The sequence below is a fragment of the Alosa sapidissima genome, chromosome 13 (genome assembly GCF_018492685.1).
Source record: "Alosa sapidissima isolate fAloSap1 chromosome 13, fAloSap1.pri, whole genome shotgun sequence".
Lineage (NCBI taxonomy): Eukaryota > Metazoa > Chordata > Actinopteri > Clupeiformes > Clupeidae > Alosa > Alosa sapidissima.
Genome location: NC_055969.1, coordinates 12,313,451 through 12,340,394, shown reverse-complemented (window position 1 = coordinate 12,340,394; position 26,944 = coordinate 12,313,451). Strand labels below are relative to the sequence as shown.

The following is a 26,944-nucleotide window of genomic DNA, read 5'->3' as shown; positions in this document are numbered from 1 at the left end:
ATGAGGGTTAACTGTTCACCCAATAGCACCTTCATAGGTGTCACTTGTGGAAATTGTGACACCGGGTAATAGCCTACTGTGAACTTTGAAATTCAGTTTAAATCAGGGTGGTGCTGGAAATTCATTAAAATGGAGATACTGTATATAATTTTGGAAAAGAACTCTTCATATATAGACTAGTAGTGCAGACATTCAGCCCTACTTAAAATCCAATCTCACTTTTCCACCAAACATAAGGTTTTGCATAGTCTCTGTGGAGTATAGGGCATTTAGCTTTTTGATCATCGTCCTCTTTATCATCATTTACTGTCACTTTCTCAAGCTACGCTGCCAGACGCCAGACATTTAACATTTCTTGGTTGAAGTCAGGTTCTGATCATACATTCATAACATAAAAATCAGGCAAATGTAACCCAAAGTTTAATGTAAAAAGAAAAAAAACATTATCTCAAGAGGAGCCTTTTCCACCCACACATAGAGTAAACTTTTAGAGCATCTCAGTTTAGAAATCTTCTGCAGCTGAACGTTGATTAAAAATGTCCTCAGATGTTATCACACATATACCTGAGCTTTCTGTTGACAGATGTACACAATTTGTGGGAGGCAAAGAGTGCAGTTCTCTTGGCAAGCATTGCAACTAGCCACAAGGCTGTGACAAAAGATATAAGCGGCAAGATAACATATGCAAGCAAGATAGACATCATGTTTGCCAAAAGGACACTGCTTTCTTTCAGTTCTCATAATTCATCATCAACATTTGACTGCCAGGTAGACTCATGTTGAGTATGGCTGAAGTTCACTCCCCCCTCACTCACACTAACATTATCATGAAGATGGATGTCAACAATACAGTGACCTTCCACAAGGTGGCGCCACCACCTTACATAAAAAAGAACAAAAAATGTCTGGTGAAGTGATAAATTTAATGACTTTTTAGACAATAGAAAAATTAGGAGATAGTTGCTCCATGCAAATAGTTCCTGTATTTAACTATTCAGTCTTACTCTTCTCTTTCTGTGTGGAGATACAGTGTTGTACCAGTGTATTGTCATGAAAGGCACAAGTAACAGGTTACACTTTTTTCCATAAGAAAGCATCTGCATCTTGCTAGGATGTTTTTATGATTGTTCAGCCAAGTGACTGAATTGCTGCTGTGGTATTTCTTAAAAAATGCAAATAATGCAGAAATAATGCATCTTTTTGCAGAAATGATGCAGTAATACAGAATTCCAATTTTGGAGAGACTGTGTAATGCCATGAAGTCAATCAGACTACAATGAGGAGGATGGAGTCTCTGACATTGTCACTGCACACCCAGAATACCTGGTGCACCCTGAAACATTGTTGTCATAGGTAAGTGCGTGAGCCTTTTTGGGACAAATTGGGTACCCCCTTAGTGCTAAATGGATATCCACTATGGTGAACATTATAAAAAGAAGAATTCCTACATTGAGTTACCTTACAGTGTGTTGCTTATGCAAGCAGAGGCATTCTATTCAAATAGAAATAATGCATACTATGAACTGAACACCAATGACAAAGCATTTACTTGATTTTTCCTGAACAAAGAAATATTGCTGTGGGATGTTAATATCTCTCTGCACCAGTTTGTAATTCATCACCAGATTGTTGTAGTCTGGAAGTACCCTGATGAGAATGTACTGATCCTGCAGATGTCTGAAAACTATAGTTGTAGAACTAACATAAATATGGCTGTGTTTCAAAAGAGTGAAAATTCAAGAGAATGGTCACATTGGGTATTTTTTTTCCGTGTATAAAATATGTTTTCATCCCTCTGCTGAAATCTTGGATACCTTCCCATTAGCTACATTCACATTGGCGCTATAGGTTCTATACATCCATCCTCTTTCATACAATTTGTTATTTCTGTGATAAAAAAGTGTATACAAAAATATGCGAAACAATCCCAATCATTATTACAAAATGTTCCAATAAGGCAACCTTTTAAGTAAAGCAGCTAGCTTTGGAGTTGCTGTTTTCAAATGTCTTCTTCAAAAGTCTTCTTTATTTTATGCTCTTTCTGCCTTTCAAGCATGTCCTCCACACTCACATAACTAATAACTGAGGGGGCACTGGCCAGTGTCTCCCACTCACTCGCCTCTACCACAGATCTGCCCTTGTCTGACAAGCCGGGTCCCTGCGGTGGGCCTGATGGGCTTTCATGACCACAGATGGGCGTCTGTTCCAGGTAAGGGTTGCACGAAGCCGGTGAGGACCGGCTCGGCTGCGGCTGGCTTGGCTCCACCGCTGCTGGACTGGCCGGCTCCGGGCTCTTGCACGGACACTCCCAGGTGCTGTAGGATTGGGGGAGTCCTGTGCTCTCCGCCTGCCCGCTGCTAGCACTGGTGTTCGAGGCAACGCTGGAACCATCCATCTTATCCCCCGACAACATGGAGTCTGTGTCTGCAGGAGATGCCAGCCTGGTGTCCATCTCAGTGTCAACGTGGCATAGCAGAATACCCTCACTGGGATTGTTGTCGAAGTCCAAGTTATTTGACATCGGAAGCTATGAAAACAGCGGAAGATGTGCATGATAAGAGGACATCCTGCTTTACTACTGTCTACTAAGATGTTTTTCTCACAGAAAAAAGAAAGGTTGTTTGAATCCAAAAAGATGCCCGACTTCCAGAATACAGAAAGGAAGTTTACTGGCATCATTTGCATGGGGAGCCATTAGATTCCCATGTTCATTACAATAGCTTGGCAGAGATAGATCACTGTGCTTTCTCAACCTTATTTTCTTACACCCATTGTTTATATAAATTATAAATAAGGTTAAGAGGAAAGGCGCTCTCTGAAGTCCAGTTAACAGAACAAGACTTGATACCTTTCGAGACTTCTCTGGGGCCCACATAGCCATGGAGCTGAACTCAGGATTTGGCACTGTGAGGTTTGCGAATTTCCTCCACCTGTACCACAGCACAGAGCAACATTACCAAAACACATTCAAATGGAGCATCTGAGAAACAAAATATAATTATTGGCTTCTTTAACACTGTCTGATGTCTTGGTGAGTGTTGGATTCAATTTTTTACATTTCAGTCCTGAAATTACATTAGGAGTTTATTCATATTCAATTCAATTCTGAAAAGGAGTTCCCACTTACAGCATGAAAAGGCACACAGCAGTCACCAGCAGTGATATTACACCAATCGCCGCCAGAACAAATATGTGCATAAAAGCTTTACCTAGAATCAAAGTACAGAGAACTGCAGTGAACAAATATATGACAAATGGACCAGATGCTGGCAATAACAGAGAACGAGTACTCATACTACTTCCTAGAGTGATGACTAAAAGCCTACTCATCTGCCACAGGAAATGTAGCCAGTGCATTGGCTATAGAGTTTAACCCTTAAAGGAGTGGAATGCTGAGAAATGAACGTTCTAAAGAATATCTGGGTTCATTGAATTCAACATAGAATTTTAGAACGTTCAAAAACCTACACCTTTAAGGGTTAAGGGTTAAAAGGTCTGGGTCTGGAATTCGGTTTTGGCTTCACAAAAGGTTTTTATAGAGTATATTTGAGCTCAACAGTCAGTCAAAATACATGCCCATGCGCCACGTTAATTGGGATTGTTTATGGGTTTGTTAGTCATTTACTGAACTTGGACTGGACAACTGAGCTTTCCTGCCTACAGTTAAGAATGGTGGAAGCTCTGTAACGTTGTGGGGCTGTTTTTCCCCAAAGAGATCTGGGAACTTTGTTAGGGTGCATGGCATCATGACCTTCATGACATTTTTAACTCAAAGTCTGGCTGCCTGTGGCAAGAAACTAAAAATGGGTTGTCATGGGATCTGCAAGTAGGACAATGATTCAAAACATATGTCCAGATCAACATAAACAGTTTACTGAACAGAAACTCAAGTTTCTGTCATGGCCATATCTGTCCCCTGACCTGACAACAAGCAGGCTTCGCAACAGTGGAATCAACTGTAACAAAGCAAACTACCCATATAGTTTTCCTTAATCAATGAAAGTAGTACATCAAATTTCCCTTTGTGTGCTATAAATGCATGCCTATTGCCTACATACATGACTGGCAACATGGGGGACAAACAGAATAACATCCAGTAAGGTGTCCAGATATATGGAAATAATTAACTCCACTCTGTTTTGCATCGGGGAGGTTTTTTTTATCTGTTTCCTCCATTATTTCCGCATATCAGGACACCTCGGTGGATGTTATCCCTTAATCCCATAAATCCTCATGTCAAATGGTTTTAATACTGTCCTGTAGTGAGAATGAATATCAGATATTACGTAGGTACTCAAGGTCATGGGGTCAAAAGTCATGGTCATATGGAGTCCATGTCCTACGTAATGTTCTCACTCAGTATTGTATCTGTATCGTCTTCCAATTTTAGTTGTTGACACACCTGACAATTCAAGCTCCTGAAGTTAGTTACTTTTTTTTTTCAAATCAATTTTCAGACATGTTCTAAGGGGATGATAAAACAGAAACAGATTTAAATGCAGATTTAAATGTTCTACTTGGTGACAAAAAATGGGTTTATACTTAGTTGATAAAGTTGACCATTTTGGCGCTGCCGCCCTCAGTTGACTTCTCTTTTCATTTTTTCCAACTTCAGACATGTCCAGAGGGGATCGTTAAAGAGAAAAGTTGGATCTAACACTTTTAAGTTGGTCACAGTGTAGCATAAGTACTACAGGAAACGGGAAACATGGGTTTACATCAAAGATTCTAGAACAGCTCTGTTCTAGAATCTTTGGTTTACATGTCATGCTGTCCTTCCAAAAGGAAAACAAAATTGGCATTTGTATGGACAACTTTAGAGCTGAAAATAGGGAATTGCCCAAGGATTACTGGGCACCCTCCCTATTTTTATTGAGTAACCCCATGGACAACAAGAAACAATAAAGAAAATAACTTTAACCGACAAAACCAGGTTCACCAAGACTCTGGCTTTTGGCTCCCAGACTATGATAAGCATAGCCTATTGTCATTGTTATAGGTAGTATGTTTAACTAAGCGATGTAAGTAAGTATTTGAAATATTCTAAATACAATCCCTCAAAGTATTTTGGTACAAGCTACATTTGATTTTTTCCAATCCTGCAAAAAAATTACAAAAAACGCTAAAGTAATTAAATACGTATTTCAAATAAAGCTAATTAAAATACTGCCTATGTCTGCTTATAAGACATGATGGGAGATGATAATGATAACTAGATGTACCGCATAGCGGTACAAAATATGACCGCCGCTCAGTCCTGTACATCCGTTCCGCGAAAATAAATCACACTTCAATTTGTCTCCATATTTTACTCCATCCCCCACTCTTGAAACTTTTGTGTATGCTTGTTTGGCATGCCTGAGTGTGTGTGTGCGGCTGCACAGAAAGTAGCCTACTGGGGCTGAAAAGGTGAATAGATTGTAGAATAGCCAAAGAAGATGTAGCATTGTTATAAAACCTTTAAAATCTCTAAACAATCACAACTAGGGCAGTTCATCACAGTTCATCCATTGCAACTGGATTGATGAAAGGTCACTTACACCTGTAGGCTACATTGTATTTGGGAAAAGCAAAAGGTATCAGCATAATGTTATTTATTTATTTAAGTCTTCTTCTTCTTATTATTATTATTATTATTACAGTGCATGAAAATGCACTGTACTGTTCTTCCTAGGCTTCTTCTTCTTCTTCTTCTTATTATTCGTCTTCTTCTAACGCAGTTAATGCAGCTTCAACTGTTTAACGTAGAAACTTAATTCAAACTATGTTGCGTAGGTCTTACTTAGGACATGGGGGCTTTGTATTTTTCATCTTTGTAACTATATTAAACCTCATCTACCTAGTTCAGTCATTCCAACTATATTAAACCTCATCATGTTGGTTGCCAATTAGCACATCATCTGTTTTAACAATATATTTCACACCATATGTTTTGCATTTTCATGCACTGGTAATTCCCTGGAATTGCGTTTTCTAGTTATTCTTCCCACCAAATTTCTGCATCTAATTCAGCTTTAACCATTTAACGTAGAAACTTCGTTCAAACTTTGTAACGTAGGTCTTGAAAAGGACATGTGGGGAATGTATTTTTCACTTTTGTAAACTTTATACTTTTTGAGATATTAATAAAAAACAAGCTTATTTTTCCCCATAGACTTAACATGGGCTGATGACATCACAATGGGCTAATTAACTTGATTTGCACCTGTATCAACTTCCAGCTGCTCACTACTAGGACCCATCAAAGGGCCAGTTAAACTGGTTGCACCTGTATCAACTGCTTTCTGCTTAACTTAACTCTCTCTGTGTCTCTCCATTCTACAAGGATATAAGGCACATTCCATCCAACTTTCTATCCATTCATCCTCTTCAAACCATTCACTCATCCACCCATTAAACTATCCACCAACATCCATTAAACAATCTGCCTATCAACATCCATTCAACTTTCTGTCTATCAACATCCATTACACTATCTAAATTCAACTTTTAAACTATATACTCTGTCTCAGGCTTTAAGCATACAATCTGGATCTATTAAGACTACAGATTCTGTTCCTATTTCTTCTGCCCACAACTGTTTCAAAATAAATGTCCTCACTACAATAATTCACTATTAAATAATTTAACTATTTAAACTACTCAACTATTTAACTGTTTAGACATTTCAACTGTCAGTTGTTATCAACTATGACTCCTGCCAACTGTTTCCAAATAAAAGTTTGTTTTGCATTTTATGTTAATATACAGTATTGTAACGTCGGTGTCTTTTGGACTGAGTGCTAGCCTCCCAGAATGCAATGTGTGCGAATGCTGGTTTGTGTATGTCGGTTTAAGTTAGTGTAGTTGCGTTTTCCTTGTCATGTATGTGTTAGCTTGTGTAGTCTTTCTTTAGGTTTTACCTCATGTGTTTTACCCGGTGTATTGTATGTGACAACCCTGTTCGTGTATCGTGCTTGTTTTATTGACTTCCCTTGTGTTTGCTATGTAATGGTGTCTTGGTGTGTGTGTGATTCCCGCTTCAGCTAATAAACCTTTTGATTGGACAACTGTGTGTCTCGCTATCAAATCGTTACATTGGTGTCAGAAGTGACTTTCGAACATGGCCTCCGCCCAGCGAGAGAAGCTGGGAATGGAAGACCATACCACTGGGTGGAGGCCCATGCTAGAGGATCCAGAGAGAGCCCTTGTAAGGGCTACTAAAAAGCTCGGGGCCTTCTATTGTTCCTGCCGCCAGAGGAGAGGAGCTGTCGCCTGGACCTGTCTGCTGCCATGGGAGGAGATCTTGCCGGAAGAGGGGCCTGAAGTAGCGGTCGCGGAGAAGACGACGCTGGCCTGGGTGCTGACTCCGCTGCGAGCCGCAACGCGTGAGCAGAGCCGAGGGAGAGCGGCGAGGAAGAGGTTCCTGGACGACGGACGGCTGGCGGAGACGCTGGGGGCAGCGAATTCACGACGGTGGGGCAGCTTCGACAGAAAGGCTCTCTGAACTCTGAACTTTAAAACTTTTGGGTGCGTGTGAGAGGCACCGTGCTGTGTGGGCGCCCGTTCTAGTTGGCCTGTTGGCCAGCGCCAGAGAGAAATAAAAAAAAAGGTTCGCTGTGTTGGGTGAGATAGCACGAGGCAGAAGAGGGGGGTCAAGCCTTCGTCGCGACCATGACGGAGTGGAGCGGGCCAGGAGCAGAGGAGGACAGCTCTGCGAGGAGGGACGCCGAAACCGGTAGCTGACGGCCTGAGAGCTCAGCGTGGTCCGGCTGCAGCGGAGCTGGGGCCTGCCTATCCTGGTCCGTGCGACTGTGGAGTGGAGCGACGGAGGTGCAGCGACAGTTGACCCGTGAGTTCCAGTGCTTGGTGCCACAGTCTACGGTAGTAAGGCCACCTAGGGCCCCGTCTGGAGAGGAGGAGTGCCGTGGTGACACGCCGCGGAGGGCGGCTGCTGAGAGGGAGCTGGTGACGAGCGGGGACGGCCACGTGGCTGCTAGCACGCCCGCACTGGATTGCTAGCAGCGTGGCGCCCCGTTGAGTGAGCTCCTGCGGCGTGTGCACCCCACGTGTTGTTGGCGGTACCACAGACTGATGGACTGAGCGAGTGAATGCCCACACCGACGTTATGGCAATGGCTAAGGGAGGAGATATTGCCGAGGACGGCAATAGCTCGCGAGGGGGCTGTGTAACGTCAGTGTCTTTTGGACTGAGTGCTAGCCTCCCAGAATGCAATGTGTGCGAATGCTGGTTTGTGTATGTCGGTTTAAGTTAGTGTAGTTGCGTTTTCCTTGTCATGTATGTGTTAGCTTGTGTAGTCTTTCTTTAGGTTTTACCTCATGTGTTTTACCCGGTGTATTGTATGTGACAACCCTGTTCGTGTATCGTGCTTGTTTTATTGACTTCCCTTGTGTTTGCTATGTAATGGTGTCTTGGTCAAGTCAAGGCAGATTTATTTTTAAAGCGCATTTAACATGCACATAGTACAATCCAAAGCGCTCCACAAACAAGACACATAACAACAAGACAAACGATGCCGGATGGAGCGGCATCGTCGCCAGCGTGCCCATGACATCAAGACAAGACAAATACATTTAAAAAATAACAAATACAAAAAATGCCGGACGGAGCGGCGTAGTCGCCAGCGTACCCGTGACACCAAGACATACAAGACAGACAACAAAACATATAAACAAAAAAGAAAATATATTTTAAAAGGGGAAAAAGTGATGTTAAAAATTAGTCCAATTTCCAAACCAGCTGAAAATGTCCAAGGGCAATGATGATCCGTGAAAACTGCGCACAGAGCTGTGTCTTCACAACCGATGCAATGCCAACAAAGTTCTTTAGCAACTGACCAACCCGGTGAATTCACTGGCAGTCTGGAGATAACGATAACGTTAGAAGCTAGGCCTGCTAGACTGCAGTCTGGAGATGATGGAAGCACAGTCCAAAGTACTGAGCGATCGTGTAGATCCGCAATTCGGTGGACTTAACAGTGACCGTTTGTTGCTCCGTGAGAATGCAGCTCTTCACCGTTAACGTTAGTCTGCAGTTGGCAAGGCAGCTCGCAGGTCAGCAACAGCTCGGCGGCCACGGCAGATCTTTCGCAGAGTAGCCTCGGTCCAGCTGTCCCGAGAGATCCCCTCGACCAGACAGTGAAGTGCTGCACCGCTCACGGATAGATGGAAGGATGTCCGATGCCCAGCTAGGGCAAAAGCTAGCCATAGCAAGCTCCCAATGGACAAATGTCAACGACATCAGCTGACTTAGGAGTAAAAAGGACTAAGAGTAACACGAAAACTATCAAAAATAGCGTAAATAAATAGGGAAAACATTTAACTAGACAAGCCAATACAAAAAAATAAACATGACATTACATAAAATTACGAACATTACATAAAAACAAACAAAAACATGATGCCAGACGGAGCGGCGTGTCTCGCCAGCGTCCCCGTAACCTAGCAACTTGACTGGTGTGTGTGTGATTCCCGCTTCAGCTAATAAACCTTTTGATTGGACAACTGTGAGTCTCTCTATCAAATCGTTACAGTATATTTATATTTTCATGGATGGATGGATGGATTTTTTGTGAATGTTTCTTCTTCTACATAAGATTTTAGTCTTTAGTTCATGTAATACTTTATTTTCAATGCACAAATTAAGTAACAGTAGTCTGAAACGTTATTGTTAATGCACAAATTAAGTAACAGTAGTCTGAAACGAAATGCTGTTTTACATCTAACCAGTGGTGCAAATAACTGACATGTCCAAATAACCTTGATGAAATGCGTCGCTAGACTGTTCATACACATTTTAACGGGCCAAAGTTGAAGAGCTGTTGTCCGTTATTGTTCGTGCAAATATAGGCTGATTCATGTTCCCTTGCATTGTGTAACTGAGGTCCATGGCTAGTCTGGCTTTCACCAGACCAAGCTCAATCTTTTAAGAAATCAAAAAATAAATAGCGGGCAGATCAGGCTGGGTTCACCCAGCCTAGTCCATAGGCACCCGATATTGTTTAATTTTCCGATTGAGATATCCACGCTCTGGCTATTCTAAATGCAAAAATGCATCAGGGAGTTATGACAAAACTGTAACTAACAAACTAGATCCTAATAGAAAGCTGTTAGCTTCCCTAAGCTACAGGTAGGCTTAAGCCCTATTTACAACATAAATTGTCAATAGGCTATGCTGGCGACACAAATAAAATCTCCTTTGGAAACCAATGGCTTACAGTATCAAGCGGACTTAAACTGCCATATCGTGGCGAAAAGTTGTAATAAAATTCACGCAGCTCCATGAGTCAAGGAAAGCGCGAATGAAGTAGCCACTTCTAAATGGGGCCCACTACACAGTAGCTGAAGGTGTGTTGCTAAAGCAGCTATAATGAAATGAGTCATTGGATACTTCACACACACGTGCTTTTTAATTTCACAGACTACAACTACCAAGCTGGAATCAAAGCACATCGATTCCCCTCTCACACCCTGCACGCACTTAAAACAAAATAAACAGGCCTCTCAGTCTCACGCATGTATAGGCAAGACTGTATCAGACAGGTGTAACGTTGAAAAATCTTCCATTGAACAGAATGATTTTTGTAGCACGTGCAACAAATGACAGTCGAAAGATACAATTACAGTGCTGCTATCAATTTGCTTGGTATAACCGCATTTATAGTTTTCTACAAATGCTATCAATCAAATTGGCCTCCATCACTCAACCAATACTAACGGTAACATTACCTAGGTCCTTATTATAAGATTAACGTACCTGCAGTAAAAACCAAGCATGTCCGATAAACATCCTCAGATTTATTTCGGGTTCAAGAAGAAATGGAAATTACATTTCATGTGAACATCATCCTATCCTTATTAGACGTTCTCTGCGGTAAACTCCTTGTATGAAGCGTCCATTGTTTTTCCAACCCACTTTTAACTTCCAACAAAATTACGTCTCACTGCAACGACGCGCCATCTAGTGGACAAACGACTACTTATCGCCAGTACTAGAAATGCAGCCATGATGATGATGATGATGAATATTTATTTTGGCTTTCTTTTAATCCTACTGAATTTGTAATTATGTATCAGCCGTTCTAATACCGATAGTATGTGGGTGCCTGTGTGTGTGTGCATGTGTATATGTGTGCACCACCATCTACAGGCCAATGAGTGTACAGTCAATAAATGTACACATAACCTAATTTTTTTTAGACCCCCCCCCCCCCCATGGATGAAATTCTACAAAACTTGGCATACCCCCAGAGAATGCCAGGTCAATCATACACATAACATTTGGTGCAGTTCTGAACATCTTAACTGAAGATGGGGGCGATTAAAGCAGAATAATATTGCATTTTCATTTTTTACCGGGGGGGTGCAAATCACAAATGAGTGATTATGGGTCAGATTGACGTGGGCCCTTGAGACCAACATACCATAAAAGATTCTTCATCCTCAGTGCCACGGTTCAGGTAGTTATTTAGGAAAAACTGCTTATTTTGCGTTTCGGGGGGCCCAGCACGGGGGGGGAGTGGCCCCCGGGGACAAAACAAAATTTTTCCGTAAAAGTCTAGTGGGGCTACATACCCACCAAATTTCATGTGCCCCGGTGGTTCGGTGTCACCGGTATCGTTGACCAAAAATTCAGGAAGTAGATGACGGGAAAAAAAAAAAAAAAGACTTTGACAATCCCTATATGACCGCTTCGCTAGCTTTGCTAGCGGCGGTCATAATGATAAAGTGCTGTTGTATTCCCATAGGGGTGTTTTACAGAGTATTATATTCAGGGGTGCCAATAATTGTGTTTTAGTTAAACAGAATTATTTCTTGTTGAGTTTTTTTTTTCTCAGAATAAAGCTGTTCAGTATGATAAGATGATTTTTCTATGTCTCATTTTACTTGGCTCCACCAAGGGGCGCCAATGACCGTGAATGATATGAAACGGTATATAAAGTATGAGAACAACAACAAGCTTGTAAACTAAGGCATTCTCTTGACTCTTCAATGTAATTCTAATAATCTAATACGCAGTGAATGAGTAATACTGAGTGAATGGGTATGCAGATCGTACCATAAGCTTCTGTTGTGAAGTTAGCGCGTTCCTCGTCTTTAGAGCAGTTGTTGATGGAGCAGGTTCTGACATAGACCTGGTACGTGGTGCTGGGCTTGAGTTTCGGTAGTGTCACCTTGTGTGTTGTGTGATTGACAGTCACATCTAGAGGAGCAACATGTTGACCAGAACAAATTAATATGATAAGCTTCCTCACTGATCGTTTTTTCTGTTTTAGTTACCACATTTTCACGAAGCAGACTACAAGTGGGTTGCACCAACAAGTATTACGTTTTAACCTGGATTAAATCAAGGTTTATCCATTAATCCAGTTACACTAAACTTTAAACCTAGTTTAAATGTAATCAGGTTTTAATCGTAGATTTGTTAAATCATGCTTAAAATTAAGTGAGGCAACATAACTCGAATTGAATTTACACCTACAGTAGATCTACAAATCCTTGATTATGCCTTAACCAAAATTAATTTAATTCTTGTTGGTGCAACTATGAGGTAATGATCCATGACAGAGATAAAAAAGCAAAAAAAAAAACATTTGTTTTCCAACAACTATTCTTTACTGTATCTAATACTATTTTAGTACATCTATAGGAATTGATAGGCTTGATAGGCAATAGGCTTGATCACCCTCAAGCACATTGGACTTTCTACAAGCGTCTTATGCTTGATCACCCTCAAGCACACTGGACTTTCTTAATTTAATTTATATAGTGTATTTAGTATTTAGTTTTGTTAGTTTTCTTATCTTTCTTATCTTCTACTGTCTTTATTGTACAGTGGAGTTTAGTTATATGTTTATACTTATACTTATTTTATTTTACTTATTTACCATTTCTGCTGTAAGTGCATGTTGTGTGTGATGTCTGTATGCTACTGAGACCCTTGAATTTCCCCATGGGGATCAATAAAGTATCTATCTATCTATCTATCTATCTATCTATCTATATATCTATCTATCTATCTATCGAATTCAGTGGTTCTGATGGCACAAGCTCAAACCTGTTGGTGGCTCGTCCACTGGTTATCTTACCAACAACATCACCAACAACCACAACAATAACAACAAAAACCCTTATCAGTTTTGAAGGCTAACAATAGGCCATGGCACACATTTCAGGATACTTACTCAACCATGTTGAGCCCATGTCGTGTGAGGCCTTGTACAAAACAGTGTAGTTGACGACAAAGGCACAGCACTGGTTGGGTCGCACTGCTTCCCAAGCCACCGTTAGCCACGTGTCGTCAGCCTCAATCTGCTTCACTTGTTTAACCTTGGCTGGTCCTGGGGCAGGACAGGGGAGTTATTTATGGGGTGCAATAAAAAAAAGTTGAAGTAAATTAGACCTACAGTAAATCAGAAATGAACAAATTGTGTTTTGAAAAATGGTACTGGAAAGAAGCCTACATAACAATTAAAGGAGAATTTCTGTGATTTTTCACATAGATCTCTTTTTTTCGAGGTCACTCAGTACACAAACAGTTCTACCTAGCTGAGTACTGTCGGAATGAAAACAAGCGGTTCTACCTAGCTGAGTACTGTCGGAATGAAAACAAGCGGTTCTACCTAGCTTGAGTTGCTGTGAGTATAGCACTGTAGCTGCCTGGTAGCTCTAGCTGTTGGCTACAGCAACTTGAGCTAGGTAGAACCGATTGTTTTCGGGGGGTTTTCGTACCAACAGTACTCGTTGATCTTAAGGAACAGAGATCTATGTGAAAAGAGATCTACGGAATTCTCCTTTAAGGCCCTCTACAATAATGTGCATTATTGTGTCGTGTGATGTATGTTACAAACATACATGCACATAACACTTTTTAAATGCCTCAGAATTGTCTGTCTGTCGGTCTGATCAGCTCAAACAAACTCTAACTTAATCTAATAAAATGTTTTTTTCCTCTCCTGATAGTGAATCATTTAACGGTTCACCAGCCTGATCTCCTCTGTGTGACCTTTGTAATTATAGTAATTAGTAATATTCAAGATTTCCTGCCTTGTCTTCCCATTTACCACCTCAACAAACCATCACTATTGGTGTGTTCATGAGCAACTGGGAAGTGGGAGAATTTGGGGAATCTGGGGAGAGGGGGTACATCACACCTTTACTGGGGACTTCTGGGGACTCATTTTGAAGTGGGGGCTTTGGGAGAGCTCCAAGGAAATTTTTTTGACATCACTCAACATAGTCAACGTTCTCACTACGAAAGTGGGGAGTTTAGCATTGGGAACCTTCCCACTTCCCAGCTGCATGAACGCACTGTGTATCCTTCAGCATACAGCAATATACACTATACAAGCCAATCAAGACATCGTTTCTAGAGCACAAAAGGGAGGGCTGTAACTTGATTGGACTAAAAAAATCAGGCAACTCCTCCGGAGAGAATGTTGGACAGAAACTTACTCCCTTCCTTTGCATAAGTATGTAGGGTCCTTCCTTGGCCAGGTCCGTCATCATAAAGTGGAGTTATGGTCACTGTGTAGAGCTTATATGGCAGATCACCAGGAAACGAAATGTTTGTTTCTTGAGTTCTCTCCCATGAAGGCCTGTCTGCTTGTGTAGGATCTGTGAACCACTCTATGACATAATCATTCACAGGTGTTGAGGGTGCGTCCCAGGACACATGGATGAGGCCACTATGTGCAGTGGCATTGGGTCTCTGTACTGGAGGCATATCTGTCACAAACACACAGAGACACATCACATTATCTGTCAGGAAACAGATAGAGGAAAGAGCAGCAAAAAGATGATAAATGATTGTTTTCACAGTAAAAAAAAACAAAGAAACAGGAAGCTTACCCCTTCCAGTGGAGGGTATCTTGAGAAAACTGTCACGAAGGATTATGTTATTCTTATAAGCAGCAATACTAATCTTATGGTCTGAGGCATTGAGTAAAACAGTGGCATTATGCTGAGTTGGCTTGAGTTTGACGATTCCTGAGTCAACAAAAAGCCTGTACTCATCAATAGCCTTGCAGACCGGTGGAGGCCCCTGGGTTTCAATGAAAAAAGAGCCTTAATTAAATCTGGAAGCACTCAAGTTCTGTGACCGTTATCATGATCTCACAACACCTTCCTCATTACAATCACATTTCTAATCCTAAAACCGTCCCTATCAAAACTCCAAAATGGCATTAGCAAAATGGTACAGCTAATCCCAACAGTGGCACGTCTTAGAATTACCTTCCACATCATCTGAACATGCCTTGTTCCATTTTCATTCTGTTTCAGAACTTTCCCCCACAAATAGAATGGCACAGAACTAACTGCAAGTAGGGTAAGAGGAGAGAAGACAAAATGTATAAGCACTTATAATAATACATTTTACAGTGTCGCTACAACCTGCAGCCATGTTTACAGAGAAACCAGAAAACAATCCTCTGTATTTATTCTTATTATAAAAGTTTAAGTTGTCTTAAGGGTGGGTTTTGAAGATCCTCTGGAGATGAGTAATGTTTTGAGAAAAGTTAACTAAATTGAAGGTAATTAGTGCAGAATAAAATGTGGTTACCATTAAGTACTGACAAAACAGCAGTCCTTCTGCTCCAGTTACTCCATAGACATAATCGGTTATTAACTCTGTAGATACACCGCACCTCAACAGTGTATCTAGTGCAAGGCTTAACATCACCAATATATATAGCTTTTTTCCCAGGAGTTGATGTTTTGTTTGACACAATCTAAATGAAAAGAGAACAACAATGGGTTGTAGGTTTCACCAACATATGAGTAACTTGAGAAATGACACAATGCTTTACTAAAAGGGTAGTTCATTAGTTAGTTACACCTTCATTGAATTGATTAAACTTATAAATCAAAAGTGAAACAAGCTTACTGTGACATTAGTGCCTTCTTCCACAGATTGTGCTTCACATTTCTCATTGTCCTTATATTCAGTGTATCTTTGGACCCAATCCACACTCAGACCAGTTGGAAGAGGCTCCACGCTAATATTGTTCGGAGGATCAAACTGGACTAAGGTGAACACAAGAGGATGCAGTAGTTTTTACCAATTGCACTTGTCTGAACAATAGTGCACCTAGTTCGTTCTTAATGATGTTTTTACTGTTGTAGTTTTATACACTTTACTTGACAGTGTTGACATAAGAGTGACATGACACTGTCACGAACGTGCCATAAACAAGTCATAAACGTTTATGACATAACGCTTCTGTTATTAAGTGACATTCGGTTTTTGTCATAACAAGTTAGGGTTAGGATTAGGGTTAGGTTTAGAGTTATGGTTAGGGTTAGGGTTGGGGTTAGGATTAGGGTTAGAAGTTAGGATTAGGGTTAGATTTCATGTGTCATGACAGTGTCATGTCACTCTTATGTCGATACAGTCAAGTAAAGTGTTACCAAACTCTTTACTGTATATGGTCTTCCATAAAGGTTGAAGAAAGGTTTAAATCTCATTGTCTCCCTAATGAGCAACATATGGATGACAAACTATTGCAGATTAAGAAGAGAGGAATGATAATAGAACAACCAGGAACAAACAACAACAGGACAAACTGTGTGTAAAGCAGAGCAATGGGCTCTGTGCACTAGCTTCCTCTTTCCTACCTTATTTTGTGCAGCCACTGCACGTAGGCTGACATTTGTAGGAAAACATGGAAGCTAAAATTGCTTTTATAACGACTTGAAGCTGAGCAGAGTGGCACAGCAGTGCTCCTTAGAGCTGCCCACAGACATTAAGACCCACGTACATTGTATGTTTTTACGTTTTGGTACAACTAAAGCACTCCTCAGGCACACTTCCACAAGTACATCCATAGCTCACCATAGATTCATGCACCACATGCATTCCAACCACACACTCGGTTCTAGTCTGAACTCTAATATGTGGTCTTTGCCAACAAGACTAATACAGGTATGGATACAATTCCAGCCCCACCACACTGTCAATCAGTGACCAATATTGAGTCATTTTCATTTACATCGTGCACAGTTCCCCAGCACACTTTATACCACCACAGTCATGGTGCAAGCAGTACCTTGCAGGCAGCATTTAGTTGCAACCACTGTAAAAACACCCACCCCAAAACAGGGCCTTTCTTCCCTTGTTGAGTTCAACATAAGGGACTCAATACGCATGTGCATGAGTCTGAAACCCACAACGCTAAGGCAACACTATTTTGCCACTGACAATTAATGGGCTTGAAGCAAACTGTGGCAATTGGCCTCTAGAGGTGGACTTTTAGGATAAATAATATGGACTTTTAAGATAAATAATACTACAGCTATACTGTATAATATTACTTGCAATACTTGTTTAATACTTGCAAATTGAGAATAATTATATGTATTTTCATACATTTATTGTTGATTAGCCTACATTATCACATGTTAGGCAATGCCTACCTTGCTTGCCCTTACTGCATGTCATTGGTGCATACATACATTGATCGTAAGTAGGCTACATACAATCATAATTTTTCTGAAATGCTTCTTAACTGGAACACACTATAAGGCACTATAAGGCACTATAACAGACGCTCCTCAGGAGGAGAACTGCGTTGGCAGGTTTAAACATATTTTAACGGACTATAAGTCGCTCCTGAGTATAAGTCGCATCAGTCAAAAAATGCGTCATGAACAGGAAAAACATATATAAGTCGCACCGGACTATATTTAGAAATGTATTTCACAAAATCCAAAACCAAAAACAGAGACTATGTAACTGGATTATTGAGGCCAAAAAGATTAATGTTAATGAAGACGAAGGAGTGAAGGCAGCCAAGAGGATGGCAGGAAGGTAATTGCAAAGCAAAAGATTCACTGAAAGAAAATGCCATGTGGTGCACCAAAATGTATCTAAAATGTGGAGAATGCAATGCAATGAAGCATTTTGGGCGATGTGGAGTCACAAGTTGGCAGCAGATTAAATGCTCACGAGAAAGAAAAAGATGCAGTTTTAGACGTGACTGAAGGATAGCCCTATAGGCCCGACGGTAATTGTAAAGCAATTTACAAAAGATTCACTGAACAAAAATGCTGATATAGTACATGAAAATTTAGCTAAAAATGTGGAGAATGCAATGCAATCAAGCATTTTGGGCAATGTGGAGTCACAAGCTGGCAGCAGATTAAATGCTCACGATAGAGAAAAAGACTGTTTTAAAAGGACGTGACCGAAGCTGAGGCAAGCCAGGCAATAGGCCTAGGCCCGACGGTAATTGTAAAGCAATTTACAAAAGATTCACTGAACAAAAAACCTTATGTGGTACATGAAAATTTAGCTAAAAATGTGGAGAATGCAATGCAATCAAGCATTTTGGACGATGTGGAGAGACAAGCCGGCAGCAGATTAAATGCTTGAGAGAGAAAAAGATGCGGTTTTAAAAGGACGTGCAGACCGAAGCTGCAGCAAGCAGGTGATGTTTAGAAATTTATTTAGCAAAATCCAAGACTATAAACAGACAGACTATGTAACTGGACACATTGAGGCCAAAAATATTGAGAATTCTACATGGAATGTTGAAGACGAAGGAGTGAATAGTGGCAAGAGGCAAGCCGAAGGCTGCTGACAAGGGCCCGACGCTATTGTAAAGCAATTTACAAAAGATTCCCTGAACAAAAATGTTGATGTGGTACATGAAAATGTAGCTAAAAATGTGGAGAATGCAATGCAATCAAGCATTTTGGATGACATATTGGCACAAGCTGGCAGCAGAACAAATGCTCGCAGAGAGAGCGAGAAAAAAAGATGCGCATTTAAAACCAGGGCTAAATTTCAGCGCGGGATTGCGGGTATTGCGCATAAATTATTACTAAGTATCGAGCATACTAATAAAAGTCCCGTAACTCTAGCCATCATAATGCGAGAAATTCCCACGCATTTTACAGCGCTGTCTGACGTTAATCTAATAATGGAGCGGCCTGAATGCGGGACTATTGACTGGATGGACCAACTCTGACTTCAATTGAACCCCATACAGAGACACACACATACACGCGCGCAGGACCACTTTGGGAGTGCCTCTCTCTCTCTCTTTGCTCTCTCTCTCTCTCAGCAGGATTTGTCACCGCTAAAGTCAATTTATAGCCTATAGGTGCTTCTACATCAACTGCTATCGACAGGAAAGGAAAACAAACGTTTAGTGATCAGGAACAGTCAGGTATTTTGCTAACACTTGCTAGAAGTGACAGCCTATAATATAACGCGAGAGAACATGGATGTGTTCTCCATTTGAGGAACGTTATAATCGATTGCGGACGTGAACAGAAAGCTACAGACACGGAGCGCATATAAGGCCTAGCCTACTTTCACTTTCTGTGCATATTCATGTGAAAGATAATTAGTAGCAAAACAGCGATCAAATATTTTGTTTTCAAATGTTTTCATGTTTTCATGCATGTCTAGATAACGGGTGAGGAATGCTTAGGGGACAGACTATCGTAGCCTAAATCCTCAAATTATGGCTGGGCAAAGCACAACTGAAAAATAAAAAGATACCCACACACTGTTTCTATAAGCTCCCAGAGTGGTTTATTAACACAACGTTTCGACCAGAGGTCTTCGTCAGGTATCAAGAAAATGAGCGGGTGGGTGGAGATATATATAGACAAAGTAGTGGGTAATGCCCCATGTCCACCAATCAGTCTGTCCTATCCATTAATGCATCAGACAATTGTAAGCAAATGGCCTATATGGCCTACATCAGCCCACCAAGTGTTACAGTTGCATCAATTCAATCCGTATAGCCAAAGAGGTCTAAGATAAGCCTAAATTTAGTTATTTTTTAAATGATGCATGATTTACTTTTTTATCAAATTCATAGGCTGATGCCTGGCAGCAACAATTGTGTTTAAATGTAGGTTATTGCTTCAGCCTCTAGCTCAGACAGTCTCAGACTCATGGTGTAGGACGATAACTTTTCATTGGCAACAATATTAAACCAACCAACAATATAAATTATTAAGAAGAGCTCTTTTATGAGTTAAATTGAAACAAAATTATACTGGCTTTTATTTGTCTGAATCTGAGACCCGGCTATAAATAGAATCCCGGCCATAATTTGAGCATTTAAGTAAGCACGTGTGTTTCAGGCATAGCGCAAGCACTAATCTCTGACTGAAAGTGCACAGGACTTGTGTATTTGAGCGCTCTCTCAAGGTTGTAGACGGTAATGTTTCATGTAGGGTTCATGTCAGTTAATATAAATTAACATTTAAAAACATGTTCAATTATATAATTTTTTTCATATATAAGTCGCACCTGACTATAAGTCGCAGGACCAGCCAAACTATGAAAAAAAGTGCGACTTATAGTCCATAAAATACGGTAGTTTATCAACTATAGCAGAGTAGTGACATGGCATACGAGAAGAAATATATAAACGGTAGTGATTTTAATAACTGGGTAACACTTTATTTTAATGTGTCGCTGTTACAGTGTACCTACCTAATTAGGTACAGTGGTACAACATGTGTAACAACATGTAATATCATGGTGCTATCATTGTACTTGCATTATGTATTTGTGGGTACCTACATGTAGTTGTTACATTGTAATACTGAGTGCTTTTACCAAACCGGTAACACTTTATTTTAATGTGTCGCTGTTACAGTGTACCTACCTAATTAGGTACAGTGGTACAACCTGTGTAACAACATGTACTATCAGGTACTATCATTGTACTTGCATGATGTATTTGTGGGTACCTACATATAGTTGTTACATTGTAATACTGAGTGCTTTTACAAAACTTTGCCTTCATCAGAGGCAAAGAGCTGACCTGAGACCTGCTGGATGGGGTAAATCTGGTCATGATAGATTTGATATACGGTAACACTTTATTTTAATGTGTCGCTGTTACAGTGTACTTACCTAATTAGGTACAGTGGTACAACCTGTGTAACAACATGTACTATCAGGTACTATCATTGTACTTGCATAATGTATTTGTGGGTACCTACATATAGTTGTTACATTGTAATACTGAGTGCTTTTACAAAACTTTGCCAATTTGCCTAAATTTTCATCAGAGGCAAAGAGCTGACCTGAGACCTGCTGGATGGGGTAAATCGGGTCATGATCGATTTAATATACAAAGCATGCTTAGCTCCAGTCAAGGCCTCATTGTCTTCAGTGTACATGTAACAGCTGTGCTGCTACAACCTTGTTACTCTTTGATACAGTGATACAGTTACTTTGATACTACAAGGTTGTAGCAGCACAGCTGTTACATGTACACTGAAGACAATGAGGCCTTGACTGGAGCTAAGCATGCTTTGTATATCAAATCTATCATGACCAGATTTACCCCATCCAGCAGGTCTCAGGTCAGCTCTTTGCCTCTGATGAAAATTTAGGCAAATTGGCAAAGTTTTGTAAAAGCACTCAGTATTACAATGTAACAACTATATGTAGGTACCCACAAATACATAATGCAAGTACAATGATAGTACCTGATAGTACATGTTGTTACACAGGTTGTACCACTGTACCTAATTAGGTAGGTACACTGTAACAGCGACACATTAAAATAAAGTGTTACCTGATATACAAACCATTCTTAGCTCTAGTCAAGGCCTCATTGTCTTCAGTGTACATGTAACAGCTGTGCTGCTACAACCTTGTTACTCTTTGATACAGTGGAATAAACCTATTAAGTGTACCAGTTAATTACTTACATGTACATATGACATGTATGTTATGTCTGTTACCCTTTTTTTTACACCGCTGTACAGTATGTATAAATGGGGGTGCTGTTACAAAGGCTTTTGACAACATGAGACCTTTCCACAGGTTTAGGTATGCTGGCCTTACAGACTAAGCACAAAAAAAAGTTATTCATAGTCTTTGATCACTTACCAATTTCCCAGCCATGCATACGGACAGTGGCTGATGTATTTCCTGCAGTATTCATGGCCGTTATAGTAACAGTTAGGTCCTGAAGTAAATCTGCATGTTCTGGCAACAACTGGCAATGATTTTGGCCAAGTGATATACAATTACCTTTCCTGTCCATATGGAGATAAAATATTCAGGTTACAAGTTATACTAGTCGTATTTCAAATATGTACAGTTACCTCAAATGCCAAATCCTGTGTGTTTGAGAAAGTAAAACTTATTCTTCTGTTGCGTTCTGAAAATTGTTGACACTTACGGTTTCATGGTAACATTATATGTTGTGTCCTGTGAATTTCCTGCTTCGTTCCAGTAACATATAGTGTACATGTTCTCAATAACTGTTACATTGGTAACACAATGTATATCCACAGGCTTCTTTGGAAGTTCCACAATCATTCTGGTATTCCTAGAAGTAGCTGTCAGTGAAGTAAATGTAAAACCTGATGACTGTGCCTGAAGAAGTGTGGTACATTGCAACAACATGTAGATAAACCAATATAAATACAAATTGAACACTCACCTTGTGTACGGATAATGGTGCCACCCAACACCTGCTCATCCATGTGACATTCCACAGTGCCAGATTCAAGAGTGAAATTCACAACAGTGACCACAGCATAGGTGGAATTGTGATTATAGTAGTTTTCCTCGATTTTCTTACTGTTTAATGTCCAAAACACTTTACTTGGACTGAAGGCATTAAATTTCATCCAGCAAATGCCACCAAATGGGGCCTTAAATATCACTGTGACATTGGAGCCAGGATTCACAGTGAGATTCTTTGGGATTACTTCACACGTGTCTGAGTCTTGACCTGCCAACAAACGATGTGTTCTGAATAGGTAGTTGTGAAAAGATGCACAAAAAATTATCCCCCCTTCAAAGATTATTATTATTATCACTAATTTACCACGAGTAAATTGGTCCACACTGGTTGCACACATGGTTAGAGAAGGGGGTGGCAATGGGATCTCATTGGCATGTTTTATTTTGGTTGGCAGACCTACTCTGTTTAATACCATTCACTGTAACTGACATAGCCTACTGACAGATGTAACTGACAACAAAGCTCATATTAAATTTCCCATTCCTCTCTAATCGCATATTGACTTGTCCCGGCTTTACTCTAGGCCTTGTCTATGAACAGCAATATGACTCTCGTACAGAAATTTCAGAGGGGGTGGGTCCTAGTTCCATATGATTTCTAAGACCAAGCAAATCAGACGTCGCTCCTAATCACTGCTCTCATCAATTAAAGCTGCAGTTGGCAAGTCTGACAGATTGAGTGGACTTGGACAAAATGTGGACAAAAATTTGGACAAAATTTTGAATGTTTACTCTCATGCCCCTCCCCCACCCTCTCATCGAGTTTGTGCTCGTCAGTGCACACCAGATTGCACCAGACTGTAATTGACAGTCAGATCTCTCACAGCCCTACTTTGATTGGACCAGAAGAACCGGGAGCTGTGGATTTTGGAAAAAAAAAATAACAGGCTCTAGATAGAGGTAGAAGTGCGGGTTTTTTTTCTAAAACCGGCTGATTTATGTTGTCCTGTCGGAGCATAGTGAGTTTCAGTGAATATGATCAAAAAATCTTGCCAACTGCAGCTTTAAAAGGCTATATCCACCAATTGCAATTATATATGCAATTGCATATTAAAGCATACAGTAACATTTCAGAAATCTTGTACTACAAAAAAGATAATGTTCTTAAAAATCAGAAAATATATTAGGATGTTTCATAGGCTATTTATTAAAGTTTTAACCAATACTGCCCTACAGTGTTCCGCCTTAAGTGTGAAGCGTATGAAGTGGAGTAGGACGCGGCTGACGCAAGTAGCCTACTTTTCCACAGTCACAAAGACCTTTTATACCAAACATGATATGTTTAAAACCTATGTTACTTTGTAGATTGTGTGTGGTGAAAAGAGGCATAGCAGGTTGGGTCATTTTTGATGGTGGTGAAGCAGCACCTGTCAGGCAGGGATGGGCAGGCTATTTATGATACATGTTAAAATACGTTTTTCAAATACAAAATAGTATTTTGACATTTGTATTGGATCGGAAAAAAAAAGGCTGTATATTTTCTATCAAAATGCGTATATTTGTGTGTATATTTGTAGTCTAAAAGTACTACTAATTTAATTTTGGTAAAACCAATATCTGGTAAAACCGCCCTTCCCACTAAATACATTCTAGCTTTGTGATGGGTAAGGATATAGAAAAAGTATTAAAGTATTTCACTTGAAAGAGACAGGACTCAGATATGTTTAGATAAGAAATGTGTAAGCCTGTGGTGACTGGTGCTGGCGGGCTAACACCATTTCAGTGTCGAGGAGTGTCTAAACGTGGATGGGGCAAGTTGACACACTGATTGGGGATGGTTGGCACATACTATGGCTATTTTGTGACAAATCTATACACTGTGTATTTTACACATAAAAACATAATCAATCTTTATTTTATCCTTGTTATTGTAATTACTGAACAAAATTTTACATTTGGAAGCATTTTTAAAAATCTGAAGTGAAAAAAATCGGTAGGGACCAAATTGGTCTTGACAGTGGATCCTACTGAAGAAAAACATACAAGAAAGACATCAGCAAAGCCTTACAGTAGGCAGTGAGATAGATGAGCACTTCAAACAAAAGCAAAAGGAGTACTGCAAAGGACTATATAACCAACCAACACTGACTACATGTGCCAACCAACCCTGTGCCTGGGGCAGGTTGGCACAAGTGCACAATACCACTTTAAAATAACTCAAAACAAGGAATAATTTGTTGACAGTGAACGTATGCATTTTTTAGCTGAGATCCCAAGCTTTCAGTTAATCACGCTTTGACAGTTTTAACGCATGGTAAGATGAAGAAATAGGCCTATAACCGAGAGTGAAAAGTGAGCCAACCCAAGTCAGCCCCGGTAGATGAGACAGTCTATGTAAGCTATGCCAGTTTAAATCATGTGAATCCTCTGACACAATAAGCAGGTGCAAAGACAATAAGAAAGTTGGTTCAGTGAGTAGGCCTATTGTGTAATATAGGCTACTGTTGAAGTAGGTCCACTCTTTTTTTTTAGCTAGGTGGTCCGTGAGTTTTTTGTTTTTTTTGTTAAGTGGCCCTTGGCCTGAAGATTTCTGAGAAACACTGGTGTAGCCTAGATTAAATATACAGATATGGAAAGTTTGCAAAGTGATTTCATGCTCCCTTTAAAGAGATTACTATTTTTTTGTATTTTCCAAATACAAAAATACATTTTTTATTTTGTTATACAAAAAATACATTTTTTTATTTTATATACATAGCTGGTTACTGCGTTTGGTAGTGTATTTTGATAGGCCTGCACTTACAATTAGGGTATTTGATTATTTTATTTAAAAATACATTTTGACGTAGCCTATGTGCTCATCCCTGCCGTCAGGTAGGCTTATTTCAACTCTTGAATAGCCTAATAATTTTCTCCCAAAGAATTACATTCGTGCCCTAGGTTAGGCTACTTCACACGTACAGTAGGCCTAGCCTATGCTCTTCACCAACAGTTACAACACACATTGCGCTTGGATTTGAGAGCATGCAGATGAGACTTACCGTAACAGACCACAGCCAATAACAAATACGTAGGCCTAAGATAACGGCACAACTGTTGCCCTGCGGGAAAAAAACGGGAAAGGGTTGTGACCGTATCGCTCTCAGCAAACTGAAACATATTTCCCGGTTGATTGCAAGTAGCCTAGGCCATATAGGCTGCTCTAAAAGGACCGCTTTGAACATTTAGAGTAGGCAACTGTTTATCACACAAACTTTTTTACTTTACAAGTTGTCTAGTTTAGCTCCCTCTGGCAGGTCCGAAACATATCATGTTCATTTTACTCACCGAGACGGTCCATATTTCCAACGTAGCTACCTCATTACAGTCCACAATATTCTCACACATCAGCTCACTCCTTGCGAAATCTGAAGTTACCCGGAAAAATAGGAACTTCTCATCGCTTCACCAGAAACCGAACAGGCGGGCCTTGGTAGTTGCGTCACGTGATTCAACTATCGCAAGCTGCGGCTACATTCCATTACAATTTCGTGCAACTCCCAAACATTATAATGTAAAGGTTCAGCCAGCCGCGTTTATGTTTATTTATTAAAATTGCAGACACCTTTATAGACTTTAATTTTTAATCAAGGACTAAACGATACAGGTAGGTAGCTCATCCCTCCCGTCATTAGGCTAATTACACAGGGTTTCGCGTTTGCCTTTCAGTTTTCGGAGCGAGTGCTGCTGCATGCCCCCCTTTAACAGGACAGCATTCAGATTGTGAGATGATTGCTGAATGTGACAAAATGTTATGGGCTTGAAATTGTGTAGCCTTATTAGACATTCTCTGGTGTAGCCTACAGCGCTAACTGCACCTTTAAGTGTCCACGGACGGTTATTCCAACCTATCAATCCAGGATCGCATAATGATGCTTGCATAAGAAATACTTCCCAAGCTACCAGTTTTTGTGTGGTTAACGGCAGAGTATACGTAAATCACTGATTTGGAAATCTTTATTAAACAGGGAGAATAATTAGTCTACAAGTTATATTGAAATCTGACTATATAATACTCAATGGTAGGCTATACGGTGTATTATTCAGTCTCCGCTCCGTTTTTATAAGTTGCACGAATCAACTTCATTCGTTTAAATGTCACCTCGTAGCCTTCCAACGGGTTTGAAGCGGAGCTTTGCTTTACCAACGTTATCGATTGGTTTCAGTTTCTCTCGGGCAGACGTATACACGCATGCTTGAACGCCACATAATTGACTGTTTGAGGACATCAAATTAGCAAATATTTCTTCCTGAATGCCGAAACGTTTCCACGGTTCCTTGATCTATAACGAAGTAAAATAAGCAGACGAGTGACAGAGGAATCGATCGGCATAATTAGACTCCAACTCCTTGTAGTTTGAGAAACGCTTAAGTATAAGTATATATACTCGTTTGATCCCGTGAAGCAAATTTGGTCTCTGCATTTATCCCAATCCGTAAATTAGTGAAG

The 26,944-nt window shown here is 40.3% G+C and overlaps 1 protein-coding gene across 1 annotated transcript; it reads right to left on the bottom strand.

Annotated features, from left to right (window-relative positions):
• Positions 1 to 402: 402 nt before the first annotated feature.
• Positions 403 to 25,901, bottom strand: LOC121679886 (interleukin-31 receptor subunit alpha-like). The gene is made up of 15 exons (XM_042058943.1): positions 25,783 to 25,901; positions 25,497 to 25,556; positions 22,430 to 22,723; positions 22,166 to 22,325; positions 21,871 to 22,019; positions 15,886 to 16,025; positions 15,562 to 15,730; positions 15,234 to 15,316; positions 14,850 to 15,042; positions 14,454 to 14,726; positions 13,184 to 13,339; positions 12,058 to 12,201; positions 3,128 to 3,209; positions 2,849 to 2,930; positions 403 to 2,527 (listed from the first exon to the last, which is right to left on the bottom strand). Exons 1-15 carry the CDS (start codon positions 25,793 to 25,795, stop codon positions 2,000 to 2,002), a joined length of 2,526 nt encoding a protein of 841 aa, XP_041914877.1. The 5' UTR covers positions 25,796 to 25,901; the 3' UTR covers positions 403 to 1,999.
• Positions 25,902 to 26,944: the final 1,043 nt, after the last annotated feature.